Source organism: Chiroxiphia lanceolata, chromosome 3 (genome assembly GCF_009829145.1).
Source record: "Chiroxiphia lanceolata isolate bChiLan1 chromosome 3, bChiLan1.pri, whole genome shotgun sequence".
NCBI classification, from domain to species: Eukaryota; Metazoa; Chordata; class Aves; order Passeriformes; family Pipridae; genus Chiroxiphia; species Chiroxiphia lanceolata.
In genome coordinates, this window is record NC_045639.1 from 30,715,258 (window position 1) to 30,729,627 (window position 14,370).

The following is a 14,370-nucleotide window of genomic DNA, read 5'->3' on the forward strand; positions in this document are numbered from 1 at the left end:
AAAATACCTAAATTTTTGCAAGTAAATTTTAGCTTCACTTGGAATGTACAAAATTTCCAATTTCCAAGAAAAAACATATACGTTTCCTATATAGAAAATTCAATTTTAAAATTAATGTCCTTCCAGGAAGGTTCCCTAGAAGAATTCTCTTTCTTTAATGTAAGTATTTTTATTTTTTCAGATACAAATGAAACTCTGTGAAAAAGAATTTTAGTACTCCAATAATAAAATATTGAAATATAAAACTGGTTAATCAAAGTGTCAAAAACCACAGGATAAACATTATTTTAAAGATAGTGCCATTAGTACAAGTAAATCTAAACTATAGTAGAACTGAAGTGGCAAGAAAGTCATCAATTTTTTAATGTAGATGTACTACTGAAATAATAATTTTTTAAAGTGTTGCCCTTCTTAAGTGAACTGTAACCTCATCTATGTTCTCTATAGTTTCCCTCAACAGAGAACTTCACCACATTTGCAAATTCAACACGCTTTTTTCAATATATCATTCAAGATGTATTTTTATGATACCAAGCACAAAGTATTTATATACCCTTTTTGGTTTTCAGTGTTTTCCTCCACAGTGTAGAAAAGATTCCATCTGTCCAATCATTAGTTGCAGCATCTAGTTTTCCAAACATCTGAGGAGCAGTAATAGCTTTGGGGTTCATTCGCATTTCCCTATGAGGTTGGCCACATTCTGTGAGTGCTTTCATTAATACAGTTATGACCATCGTTTTTCCAGATCCACTAGGTCCAAGTGTCATCAACCCATGACGTACTAGAGAAGTTTCATACAACTATTAACAAAATCAAAATATTTCAATTAAAAATCGAAATAAAATAAAACAAATACATGCTTTAAAAAGATTTTTACTCGCACTTAGGAGTGACGAAATATATACCAGACACACAAATTATATGCTCAGAATTAAACTCAGCATGCATTTGCTGAATTTTAGTGTTTTGTGGAATAGTACATAACATCCTAATCTTCTAAGCATCAAGAAAGTCTACTATAAGCAGTTTACAGGACTAAATCTTACCTAAACTTTTCAAAGCAACTGAAAATAGTTTTACCAGATTTTAAAAAGTATTTTTCATATTATTCAAACGAAAAAAGGAATAGTAGCAAAACATTAATGTAACAGAAGTATGATTCATCACTAGTGCTAAAATACCCGAGTATATGAAATAAACATAGGGACTGCACTTTCTCCAGGACTGTATTTGAGTTTAGTTTCAGAAGAGTTCTTTACTGAATTTTCTGTTTGTCTTATTAATATTAGCATTAGGTTTGCTATGGAAGTGTCAGGGTCTGCCTATACAAGTATCTCCTGTTGAAGGAACTGAAAGGCAAAAAACAGTGATAGTTCTCCTGGATGCCAGCAGCTTGTAAGGTGAAGCTCATATAGCTCTTCCTCTGCAAGCCAGATAAAGGCTCATAATCAGTACAGGAAGATGATCTACAGGCACCACAGTGAGTCACTTGCATAGGTCTTACACATACAACCTTCATTTTTTCCCATACTAGATGTGCAGTTCTTGAGTGAAACAGTGGTTTAACAACCAACATGCTGTTCTGACTCCTGTTTGTGAAAATTGTTTCAGAAAAAAATTTTACCTGAACAAGCTTAAGATTCCACGGTGGATGATTAACCAATCCTGCCTCTTCAACCTGATGAGCTACTGCAGTCTGAAGCTCAGCATAGGTGCTACTGTCTAACTGTATCCCCGGAAAGAGATCATTGATAAGACTAAGAAACAAAGGCTCATCTTCATCTATCTGAAACAAAAAAATTTATTAAGCAATTAAAGAAAGCATGGTTATCCAAAGAATATTTGAACCAAAATTAGTCTCTGTTTTAAGAGAATAAGTAGTAAGAAGGTATTTTCTAAATACAGATGCTAACAGACAGCCAACAGGACAGCTTGCTACAAAAATAGCATTTTAAAAATGTCATTCACATGCCACACAAAATATAAATTCAAAACTGAAAGAAATTTGCCACTGAGTAGACACTGGAATCTAGTTGTGAAATTGGTTTGTAAAACACTTTCAGCATATATTGGAAAGAACATCCTATCTGTAAATAAATCTTTAAATGTCTAATTTCATGGATACTCATTATTCAATTTAGTTATGGTAATCAGTCTGTACACAAGTCAGTACATAACAAGCCTCATACACAGGTAAGCCACTATTAATCTATTTGGACCTTTGCACACTTAGCACTGTTTGCAAGTTTAATAAGCTCTTTTTGCTGTTTAATGATAACATGAAGATTATCATGTTTCAATTTCTAAAGAACAGGATGCTTGAGATTTTTTTCTATTCTAATACAAAATCCATGAAAAATCCAGTAGGCTTATCTTTAAATGGTGCTAAAACATTAAATTAGATTCTTACCAGCTTAGAAAGATTCATATCTCTTAGCCCTCTCATAACAATACTTAATTCAGTGTCATCTGGCCTGGCCCTCTTTTGAGTTCCAAGAGTCCTCAGTACTGAGAGGATATTCCTCAGACCAAAGTCATAGTGGACCTAGAGCGTGGTAGAAGGCTTATGCATCAGTAACAAATTCTCTAGCTTTATTTCATCAGTATATCAAGCCTTATTTCCATATTGTATAGAATAGTTATCCTACCTGGAAAAAGTAGCTAAAATAGGAATTGTTGCTGTTGTTTAGGAATTATTCTATTCAAACAAACGAAGGACAATAAGGCTGTTTTCAGGAAGGTTGGGGGGATGGAGGGGGAAAGGGAGGAGGGTGTGGTGGTATGTATTAAAAGGTTTTTCTTTTCTAATTTAAATTTATTGATTTCACAATTTATAATGCCACATAGCAATTATTTTATAGTTCTGTATAGTAGGGTTCTAAAAAACTAATAGTTCAATTCAAAACTCTGTCTTTCCAACTGAGGCAGCTTAAAGTATAAACTTCAGAGTAAGGCAGTGCTATCAGGATACGAGCAACTTAAATCAAATGTTAGACATTTCTTTTGTAGCTTCCAGTTTCCAATTTCCAACTACTTGCTCTAGCCCTAGATAATTCTTACAGAAAAACAACATGACTGGGATAATTTTTACCTGGTTGCCATGTTTAGGTAGAGAACCTCATGCATTTGCAACTAACCACAAAGTATCATTTTTAACAAACTAATGTGCCTATGTGACTACATATTAATGAGTTAATATGGCTGTTTGTTCAAAAATTTTATAGAGATGTTTGTTTGAATTACTTTTAGATTATGTCAATATTTGGTAAAAAAGCATAAAAGTTATGCTTCAAAAACATTCTGTACAACCCAAAATATAGGGGTTTATTGCATAAATATGAAGACAAAGAGGAAAGGAATACATAACACTACCTGTTTAGTGAGCTGCTCCTCACAAAGTTTATAAAGAACAAAGAATTTCTTAGCCAAGACCACATTATCAATAAATCCATAACTTGCAAGTTTAACTCTTATAATTATCTGAAATACAATTTTTTGTAGAAATTCCATTAGTTTCTCCAGGAGACAGGTCATCAAAATAAAACACATTTTTCCTTTCAGTTTTTTCAAGATTTTTACCTGTCTATCTGGAACCATCATTGCAACAGTTCTAAACTGAATTTTGAGATTTTCTGGTAGCTCTTGACGTCCAGCATATCCAGGATTCTATAAAAGAAAACATACTGCATTATTATTTACAATAGTCAAAATAACAGTAAATGTATGTATAAATACGTAGATCAGTTCAGAGTTAGAACTCTTGTCTACCAGTTATTAAAATTTTAATCTCCCATAAAGTCATCTTGGATTGTCTTCAGCCTTGGCATTAGGAAACATACACTTTAAAATTTCCTGCTCATGAGACTACAGGAATTAGTGTTATAAAGTCTCAAGAATCCTGTGGCAACAAGACAGCATACTCTGAAAGTTAATATTCTGTATCTGGGAGTTTGAAGAATTTTTACATTTTCATGTAAAGTACCCATTAGTCAAGACATATGTCCCCAAAGAATGTCTTTGTTGTATCTCCTACTTTAAGTGAATGTCCTTTCCTCCCCCTCCCCACAGGTATCATTCTCATTAATACTATTAAAGCATTTCAAGGTAAGGTAGTAAAGTGTATTGGTGTTTCAGTCCTCTCAGTGAGCACAGAGAATTCTGGAAGTTTGGTCAAACTCTCAGTCTGCATAATGAATTAAAATACAGTAATAAATGGACATAATTATGAACTTTTGCAATAATATTAAAGTCAAAATGCAAGCACGCCATTCATGAATAATCAGATTATGTGTTGAACACTTTAGTCTAATTCTATAGTGACAGCATCACTTAATTAATAAAACTGGTTATTTTCACCTTGCCATTTAACCTCTATATAATATAATTGGTCACTTCTTTGTAATTATTACTATATTTACCATAGTTAGGAAAATTCCGAACTCTGGATTTAAATCTACACAGTCTCCATCAGCAAAAATGAACTGCTTTTTTTTTTCTTTTCTTGCTGTTAAAATAATATAGATTTGTTGTGCTGCTACTGACAAGACAGGCAATTCAATTCGGTTGAATTCGTCAAAACATCCCCAAGATCCGGACTGGGCAAGACCTATAAAAAGGGACAGAAGAAAATATTATCTGTTGTTCTCCATGCATATTTGAGATATCTGGCCTAAATTACTTTTCTTGTAAATAATTGAATAACAGTAGTTTTATTTATTGTCCCGTGGTCAAGGTCCATCTTTCTGCAATCCGCTTGATTATTTCCATACCAATCTGAATTAATATTAGTTGATTTATACACAAGGTTTAAAAATGAATCAAAGTCTGAAAAAATATATTTTTATATTTTGGGGCAATTGGTATATATTTTGTCCAGAACTTTCTGCAAATGTAGCCTTTTATTGTAGAACATCATCCAATTATTTGGAAAAAGCTGTACTGTTAGTCAAAAAAATTAAAAATAAGTGATTGAGAGCTACAAACGACTAGCCCTAAATGTCACAACAACAACATCCTCTTTTTTATTATTGTCATTTGGGTTTTCCAGCTTTCACAATGCTTTAAAATTACTTTTTACTAGCCTGTTATAAATCATAGAGGTTAAAATTAAAAATTGAAATTATTTTCACACTAACTAGAGGTTTAAATAAAACTGAATCCCAAAAGACAGAAAAAAATAAACTTGGAGCATGTATCTCTATGCATAAGCATTACCATTTTACATCCCCACTAAACTACAAGTTTCTCATGTAATGGTACAGGATATTAGCAACGTTCAAAGTGTAGACATGCCTATGAAAGTAAGAGAGGAGCATAGAGAAAGAAGATTAAATGGAAAGAGAAATCTAGCAGCACTATATTAACAGCAAGAATATTTTCATAAAGCATTATTTTCACAGTTGTCTAATTTAAGTTTGGAAAAGTAACATGTATTTAGTAACAAGTAGGAGAATTGCTTTTCCTTTCACAACATTTTATGAGAAAAGCAGCATCTTTTCACAGATGATATTAAACTATCAGTAAAGCAATGGTTTTGTTTCATGTATACTGGAAGATAGCTATTTAAAAGCGAATAATTTATGCAAGTCATTCAGGGTACACTAGTGTCATGCAGTTAAGTTTAAATCACTTTAAAGGGATTCTGTCATGAATTCTGTCACACAAAGGTTTTCTAAAATTTTAATGCCTTGACTGTCAAATTGGCAATATCTTCATAAACCCACAGCTTCAGCTTTTTTATGCCCCTTGCTTCTCAATACATACAATACCATAACTTTGAAAAACGAGATGACAGAAACCTCGTGAAGTTCAAGTCCCTTATCTAGAACAGAATAACGCCATGATTTGTTGAGCCTGAAGAGGAAGCTAACAGAAAAGCCTATTGCTGTTATCACTAATTAATAGGAGGCACTGAGAAAAGAGCCAGGCTCTTCTCAGAGGCGCAGTGGAAGAGAAGACAATGGACACCCATTTCAATGTGGGACATTCCAAGTTAGTGGAAGCACAAAAACTGTTAAATTTAATATAGTCAAAACACTTGAACAGAGGTGTTGCAGAATGTCTGTCCCTGGAGATAGTCAAAACCCAACATGAATAAGGTATTGAGCAACATGCTCCAATGGCATGTGCTAAATGACCTCTTAAAGTCTCTTCTATCATACATGAAGAAATCTTACCTTTGAAAATCCTACCCAAACCTCTGAAGTCCATTTGATCAGAGCAGTTAAAGACTACGACGTATTTTCCCAGAGCCTTTCCCATGTCTTTCGTCGTTTCTGTTTTACCAGTTCCAGCTGGTCCTGCTGGAGCTCCCCCCATGTTCATTCCCAAAGCCTGTGCTAAAGTTATATAGCACCTACAAATGTTAATTGATATGGATTTATTAAATTATATGAAATATATATGTGCATATATATAACAATTGAGTTATGCAATAGATTCTACAGCTCCTATGTTGAAATGCTACTTCTTCATAAAGCAGTTCCAATTATTTTTGTGAGTGCAAGAAGTTCAGAGAGGTAAAAGGCACAAAATACAGCACTTAAAAATTACTTTTAAAAGAAAAAAATCCACAAACGAACAACAACAACAACAAAAAAAAAAACCAACCAACCAAACAGAAAACCTCCTGGTGTTAACAAGCTAAAAAAAAAGAAAGTTAATGCTTATCCCATTAAGGAATTTGTCATTAACTCTTTTAACAGCTATAAAGAGCAGATCCTGCTGTTGAGTTCTGCCATGTCATCACATTCTGCAGCATCTTAACCTGTATACATTTCATTATGTTACCTTTGCCTAAATTCTCAGATGTGAAAGAATAAGGATATATGTCCTCTTCCTCAGTTATCGGTAAGAAATATTTACAATTCTAGGAAAAAAACCCCATACGTTTTACCCTTTTTTTTAAGTCTTAAAAAGTCTAGACTATTTTTTCACTTATATATGAGCCTTAGTTATGTTTTTCATTCATTGCAAGGTATGGAAAAGTAATGCTAAAGGAATTAAAAAACAAAGTTCCTTTACAAATGATGAGTTGTCTTCAGTGTCAAATCAACATGCTCTGAACACATTTCTAAATGAAGTATTTCTGGTTTTAATTCATAATTGAATAGAGTTTAATAACTAACTGCAGTTTAGTTTGAATGACTATAATTTATTATGTCCAATTTGCACTGCGGGAATTTTCATGTTTTCTATACAATAAGAAACTTTGAAGAGACAAGAATCTCTACAGTTCTACTGGGATCAATTTTGGGGTAGCTAACAACTTTACATCAAAAATACCCATTTTCTGATGGCAGTACAGTTCACTGCAGAAATCTACTGAACTTTCCATATTGTCACAATAGCAGTCCTACATTTTCTGTAAAAATAAAGGTATTCAAAAAGTCATAGAAACACAGACACCACATAGGTAGTGACACCACAAAGGAAATGATTGTAGGTTGAAAGTTATTTTTAGTTCTTGAGGGAGTCTTCTTGCAAGTGAAGTATCTTTTGGCCCTTTTTTCTCATTTGGTCAAAAGTGACATTTCAAGACAGGATTGAACAGAAAAAGAATTTTGACAAGAAAGGAAGCAAAGAAATTCTGAAGAGGAAAAAGAAATATAGTTCTTACTGTTAAGCCATATTTGAAACAAACTTGCCATTTGCTTGCCTAGCTACAGAAGAACAGAATGCAAGTACATACAGTTGGGACTTTTTCCTTAGACTTTCAAAGAAAGTAGCCACAGAACCTTTATAGAATCTCTTATTACAAAATTTGAAATATTTGACCTAATCTTTTCTTCAGTATCCTGCTAAACTATATGTTGCTATATAACCTTAACACAATTAATTTCCGTTACTAAATTTTTTTTTTTAAGACTGGGCAATGATAAGGAATTATTAAGTGTACAAATCAGTGAGATCATTTTATCTTTTCTAAAAGATTATATTAAGCAAATGTTTGAGAATATTTTCATGAATGGTCTAGCCTACACAGGACTTAAAATGTACCTCTTTAAAGATAAATGTTAAACACTAGATATTAAAAGTATTCCTTATCCATAAATATTTTTCTAACCTGTCTGTAAGAGGTGTTATAACCAGACGATCAGTGCAACCCAGAAATTCATTTTGGTAAATAAAATCAACATCTGTAATTGATACAATGACGTGATCTGAATCCTCTTTATAGTAGAATCTAGACTGCTTTAACCACTCAAAATCAGTTCGTGATTTGATGTTCATTTTTACCTTAAAAAAAAAGTAAATGCATATGTTATAACCAAGCATCTACAGTTATTGTCTTTGACAATCATGATAAAATACTTATTTGTATGTGAATAACAAGTGATTACTCAGGTTAAAGTTTCTCTATAAGTAAATTTAAATATATCAAGCATCACATAATATGTTCAGATATATGCTAGACTGATACTAAAAACGTCCTGATCACTTAACCTGATCATCCCAACATCTGTGTTAATCAAATAAATCTTAAATTGCTTTGGTAGTGCAGTCCACCTTCCAAGTGAGAAATGCAAATAGTATACTTCTTAATCCACCAAACACATTGCAACAAAGGGCATGATGAAGAAAGGATGTGACTGAGGCATGGAAGGTAAACGCTGTATAAACTAATAAGTCTATGTCATCAGCAGTAAAAATGTGAGAGGTGTAGTGTTGAGGGATGCCATTATTCAACAAATAAAGTAATGGTAACAATTTAGCACAGTCTCAAAAGTTCAAATATAGGATTGCAACTATTTGCCATTTTTAGTAGGAATTTTTGTTAATTTCTCTTATATGTACTCTCCTTAGTAAAGTGCAGCGCCATGTCAACTACTGAGGTTCTGTAACAAGCCATGGGGAAATTAATTATGATACAGTTACAGCATCCTCAGCAGTCTCAACTTTTTAAGTTATGCAAGTAAGACTAATACAACTTTTTTCAAAGGAAAGAAATATGAAAAGGGTTTCGTCTGTCAAAACACCTTATAGGAAGAAGTGAAAAATTTAAATATCCAAGGTGTAGACATTTGGTAAAAATATTTAGTTGACAAAACAAATTAGTGCTATTCTAGATTAAGCAAAATTTTACTGCTTTGATTATGGTGAGGTTATGGACATCTTTTTCTTATAAACACATACATACACATGTTACTGTAGCTGCCGCATATAAGAAAGAATATTACGACAGAAAACGCATTTAATTGTCAGAAATCAAAATTTATACTTTACCAAATCATCAAAAATGTCACGCTGATGCACATGAATGGTAATAAGTGTTTCAAATTTCACTCTGTCAAACTTGGAAAGATCATGTGTGGTCTGGCCAATCAGGGTATTCAGAATATCCAGAAATCTGGCATTGGTTACGTCCATTATTTTTTTATCTTCCTTAGCATTCTTTAGAGCTTCTTCTGAATCACGTGTCCACAATATTTGAATTCCCAGTAATCCAACCTAAAAATGTAATATTGGAAAAACATACAAAATAATCACTTGTTGAACTCAAGCCTTGTTATAGAAGTCTTGGGTGGGAACAATAAATTGCTGTGTAAACAGTCACAAAATATCACTACATCTAGCATGAATCTATCTCACCAGGACACTGCGCTGAATTAATTGGCTCTGCTGTGCCTTCCTGAGAAGACATTTTAAAATTGTTCCAAAATTTGTCATGTAGTGAGATACACTCAAACTAAGGATGAGTGTCAGTTTCTCTAAAAATCCTTTAGAGTGCTCCACATAAACATAACATAACACAAACATAAACTGGTCCTGGGTGTAGAAGACCTTCTGAAAATTTCCCACTGCCAATGTGTAGCTAATTCAAGCACATTAAAATTCTGGGCCATTGCTACTAAATGTGGGATGGTTTGCCTTCTAACATTCTGTTATGACTGGAGTACAGTCTAGAGAACATTGAACTAAAAGTTATTTTGCTTCCAAATAAATCTAGAGAGTTAGAGGATGTTGAACATAAACTACCATCTCAGATTGATTTTGATTTACAACACCCACAACAAAAATGATAGATGAGCACTGTATCCCTTCATTACCTTTATTCCCCACATTTCTATATTCACAAGGCACCAAGCCCTAAAAATTTGACTCAACCACTCCTACTATTTTTTTATCTCCCTATACTTGCAGTGAGTTCATGGTTACAGAGTTTGTCTAGCAGGAGATATCTCACCACTGTAAAATCACCAGGCTCTAACAAATAGAGTCTAAAACAAATTTATATTAGAGTGAATGGTCAAAGGAAAACAAAAAATAAATATCTGGATGTGACTTTTTCTTGCTACCTATAACAGAAGCTTCAGAGACAGTAAAAAGGCAGTTTGAAGAAAACATTTTGTGTTTATCAGTATTTTGCCCAATTTTTTCTCTCTCCTTTAACACAGTTTTTCTTTCTCCATAAAAACTTCTTGGCCAAATCCTTCTAGCACAAAATATTTTTTGAATGTAAGAAAATCTGGATTAGCAAGACATGTGAAAAAAAATCTTTGCACATGGTAATAAATCCACTTTCAAATATCTGACAAGCCAGACAGTCCCTATCTGTTTAAAGCAGTGAAATTTTTCAAATAAATAATGGTGACACAATACATAACTACATCATAAATACATGTTTAAGATAATTCTCCTAGATATTTAAATGTATTGATATTTTTTTAATTAGCAACATACTGGCCAGCTTTAATATTTGCAAAACTTTTTATTCAAAAATTACACCCAGCATTGTACCAATTAGCAAATTATAGATTCAGAATTTGTAGAGGATGGGAAACAATTCGTTACTTGTTAATGATATTTATGAATTATCAATAAGACAGAGGAGTTTTCTAGGCAAACCAGAATACTTCAACATAGGCTTCTACCAGGACTGCATTATCATAACTGACAAAAACATGAACTATGAGGTAGATCTGGTAAATTATGAGATAAATAATCATAATTATAGGTCTTGCAATCTTAAATTATGAGAGAGAAATCAATCTGCACATGAAATTTTATTTGCTGCTGAAAGGAGTGCAATATCCATCACAGAATATACGAGCTGTACTTTATATTCTCCAAGAAAAGAAAAAAAGTAATTTTAAAGTAGATTGCAAGAAAAATATTATGATATAAACAGGATACCAAAATTTAAGTCATTAAGGATTGCCTTCTACTGAGTAGATCCTTCCCCTTGTTTCCACTATGAAAACTTTCTCATCTAGGCAATTCCATATGCTCTTTACCTTCCACCTGCCCCCCCACACAACCCAGACTATACACACATATCCACACCTTGTATTCTTACCTGTGCTGGGAATTGATTAAGAAAACTCAGCAGCTGACATCCTGGGTCACTAATTTGGTAATATGCTGCCCTAATTATGCCATGCAATGACTTCTGCTGCACTTGCAATAAAATCTTCAACCAAAGTTCTACTGGTCCTTTTGCAACTACTGGAGTGTCCAACTGAAAAATTAATTACAGTAAAGGGTATAAAATACAACATAGTTACCAACCTTCTGTTTCAGAACATGAGTTACTACACAGTTACTAAATTTCTATTTACAACTACAGATTTTATTTCAGTTAACATAACAGAAATATGTTTAATGAAGACATATTTGAGTTTTGTTAACAACAATCCTTGAAATATTTATTTGTAACTAACAATAATTCAACTTATTCTATCTTAGATTTTCAATAATAAAATTATTTATCCATTAACATTTCTGGAAAAAAAAATCAGATAATTACTGGAATTTTTTCTCCTTCTCTTGATATGACTGCCAGTATGCGATCATAATCCTTTGGGTGAAAGTCTACTTCATTTATATTGTCAGATATGGAAGTCAGATGCGGCTGTAAGGATAATTCAGGAATCATTCAATGTAAATATTTCACATTAGCAAGCAGAAAAATAATCTCAAATAAGGTTATCCCGCAAACATTCATTTGAACCTACAGATGAATATCTGACCATTTGTAGGTAATAATTACAGAAATGACTGTGTAGAATTTTATCTCCATCTACTGTGTTTTTACATTTTCCAGATGTGATCTAGAAGAGATCAACTGGTTTATCTCAATCAACCCTCAGTAACAATCCAGACTAGCTGGATGAATTTTGCAATATGAAAAGCAGGAAAGTTTCACAGGATCCCTTCTATTATGTTTAGTTGTGAAAGGAACCACCTGCAAATCACTTGATGGGACCACATTCCAGAGTTCTGCATTCTGAAGATTTTTTTAAATTACAGGTATCTATCTCACACTTTGTTAAAGACCAAAGAGCAAGAAGAGAATTTTTTTCTCAAGCAAAGTTTGTAAGAAGAAAATGTTTATATTTTAATTTATTAAATGTTTCTTCATATTCTAATTTTTTATGTTATAAGCAGAAAAAAATCACTAAGGTTGTACCTGAATTGTATGAGAATCACTTGCTTGTCCAAGAATTTCAACAAGGGCAGGATCAGAAATAAAAAAGAATCTTGGAAACAGTAGCCTTTTCTTCTCTAAATACCTTTAAAATTGAACAAGATTCTTTTTAAACTATTTCAGGGCATCACTGTTTTCTGTAAAAGAGTGTAACTAAAACTAAACTACAATTCATATTCAATATAAATTATTTACAATATAATAATGCAATAAAAAAATCAAACAATTAATTTAGAATCACTTACCCTGTAAGTGATTTCTGACATGATTCCAACTGTTCATGTAACTGAGGGAGAATTTGCTCCATAGTATTATCTCCAACACAGCAGGCTACTACATTTGGGTTTTCATGAGCTCGTTGCATTATTTTTACCCATGATTTGTCAATATTCTGAAAACGCTTTGCTTCCTACATATAGCAAAAGCACATCATAATCTGTTGGAAATTATTACACAGCTTTTAATACGCAATAGTAGGCCAGCATTGTGAAGCTTACCTGTGGTAACTCTTTTGCAATATCCCCCGCTATAAAAACAGCTTCAAGATAAATCCAAAGGTTCTGCACAACCAGCCACTCTTCAATTATGTGTGCAGAGTTGCTTAGTTTAAAAACCCAGCTCTGAATTTGTTTTTTAAATGCTGTATTGTACCTAAAAAAAAGATGAGAAGAAGCAATTATTTAATTCTAAATAAAGCTAATTTAAAATAAATACTTACAATGGTGAAAAAAAACCCATAACAAACTAACACCTGTTTTACTTAGAACAAGAACAACCTCACGGATAGGTTTTACCAGCTCGATTACATTCAAATATATTGAGACAAAAGTTTGCTACTATTTTTTCATTTAAAAATATTTCATTCAAATTTATTGTTAATTTATCTCACTAATAGTACTGTTGCTATCTTGGTGTGTTTCTGAAAATACCATGTAAAATTCCAAGTACCTATTGGACAGTAAAGAGTCAAGAATCATTAAACTGTCCTCCATCAATACCAAAAGTTCTGATGATTCAATTCCCTTTAACAGTAACTCTCCTCTTGTTTTGAACTGTGCAAAACTCAGAATTTGGTTTCCCCACGTCTCAGCTACTTGAGATAGTTTGGCTTCTATATCCTTTTCCTTCATGGCAGATATGCATATATCCTGCAAAGAAAGAACCACTTTTTAGACTCTCCATTCTTCTGAAATTAGATTTTTCCTTATACTGCTCAGCTAGTAACAGCATATTTAAAAATGCAGAGATCACACTACGTATTTTACTCACTCGAATTACTTGTATGGAAAACTGAAAAGTGTACACTTGGAAGTGGATGGATAAATATTTTCTGTGGCTTCACATTTTGTTATTTCTGTGTAACAAGATTTCTGAATCATAATTTTACAAGGCTTAGGGAGTGTCGTGACGTAGACTCATCACCAGATGAACTCTGACTCTTACCACATTTCAGTTTATAGAATCACAGAATCTAAGAATAGTTTAAGTTGGAAAGGTCATCAAGTCCAACATTCAGTTCAAATCAAAGCTTAATTCAAAATTAAGCAGATTACCTTGGAATGCTTCCATATAAATCCTTCCATATAAATCAAGTATGGATATATCTATATCTATATATGTATCTATATATATCTTTTGCATACATATTTATCATATGAAACATGCAAATCCCACTGAGTTTTCTCAAGTTCAGTTGGGGGTTCTTTTGAAGTTGTATGGTTCAAAAGAAGCCATAATAATCTATAAAATTCTTAAATATAATTATGCATTAAGCCTTCCTCTAAAATTTATGATTTATCTACTAAACTTTAAAGCAACCAGAATTAAAAAATTAAGTGGTCATGATTATTCAATGTTTTGTTTGAGGTTTTTTACCTGTTTAAAAAGAGCTAAGAAAATCATATACAATAATGGTAGAAGAATTTTAAGAGATTATCTAA

General features: G+C 32.5%; 1 protein-coding gene across 2 annotated transcripts in view; it reads right to left on the minus strand.

Annotated features, from left to right (window-relative positions):
• The window catches only part of DNAH8 (dynein axonemal heavy chain 8), a 129,128-nt gene that overhangs the window by 62,955 nt on the left and 51,803 nt on the right, over positions 1-14,370 (minus strand). Inside the window, exons 36-50 of one of the 2 annotated variants that reach the window (XM_032684439.1) lie at positions 13,379-13,578; positions 12,928-13,081; positions 12,676-12,839; positions 12,413-12,515; positions 11,750-11,854; positions 11,300-11,461; positions 9,226-9,450; positions 8,066-8,238; positions 6,177-6,355; positions 4,419-4,606; positions 3,580-3,666; positions 3,373-3,480; positions 2,411-2,545; positions 1,625-1,786; positions 554-800 (exon numbers count right to left, since the gene is read on the minus strand). In XM_032684439.1, coding sequence (XP_032540330.1) covers positions 554-800; positions 1,625-1,786; positions 2,411-2,545; positions 3,373-3,480; positions 3,580-3,666; positions 4,419-4,606; positions 6,177-6,355; positions 8,066-8,238; positions 9,226-9,450; positions 11,300-11,461; positions 11,750-11,854; positions 12,413-12,515; positions 12,676-12,839; positions 12,928-13,081; positions 13,379-13,578 — 2,392 coding nt within the window. The remainder of the gene's footprint in view (positions 1-553; positions 801-1,624; positions 1,787-2,410; positions 2,546-3,372; positions 3,481-3,579; positions 3,667-4,418; positions 4,607-6,176; positions 6,356-8,065; positions 8,239-9,225; positions 9,451-11,299; positions 11,462-11,749; positions 11,855-12,412; positions 12,516-12,675; positions 12,840-12,927; positions 13,082-13,378; positions 13,579-14,370) is intronic. The other variant, XM_032684441.1, reaches the window with a different exon arrangement.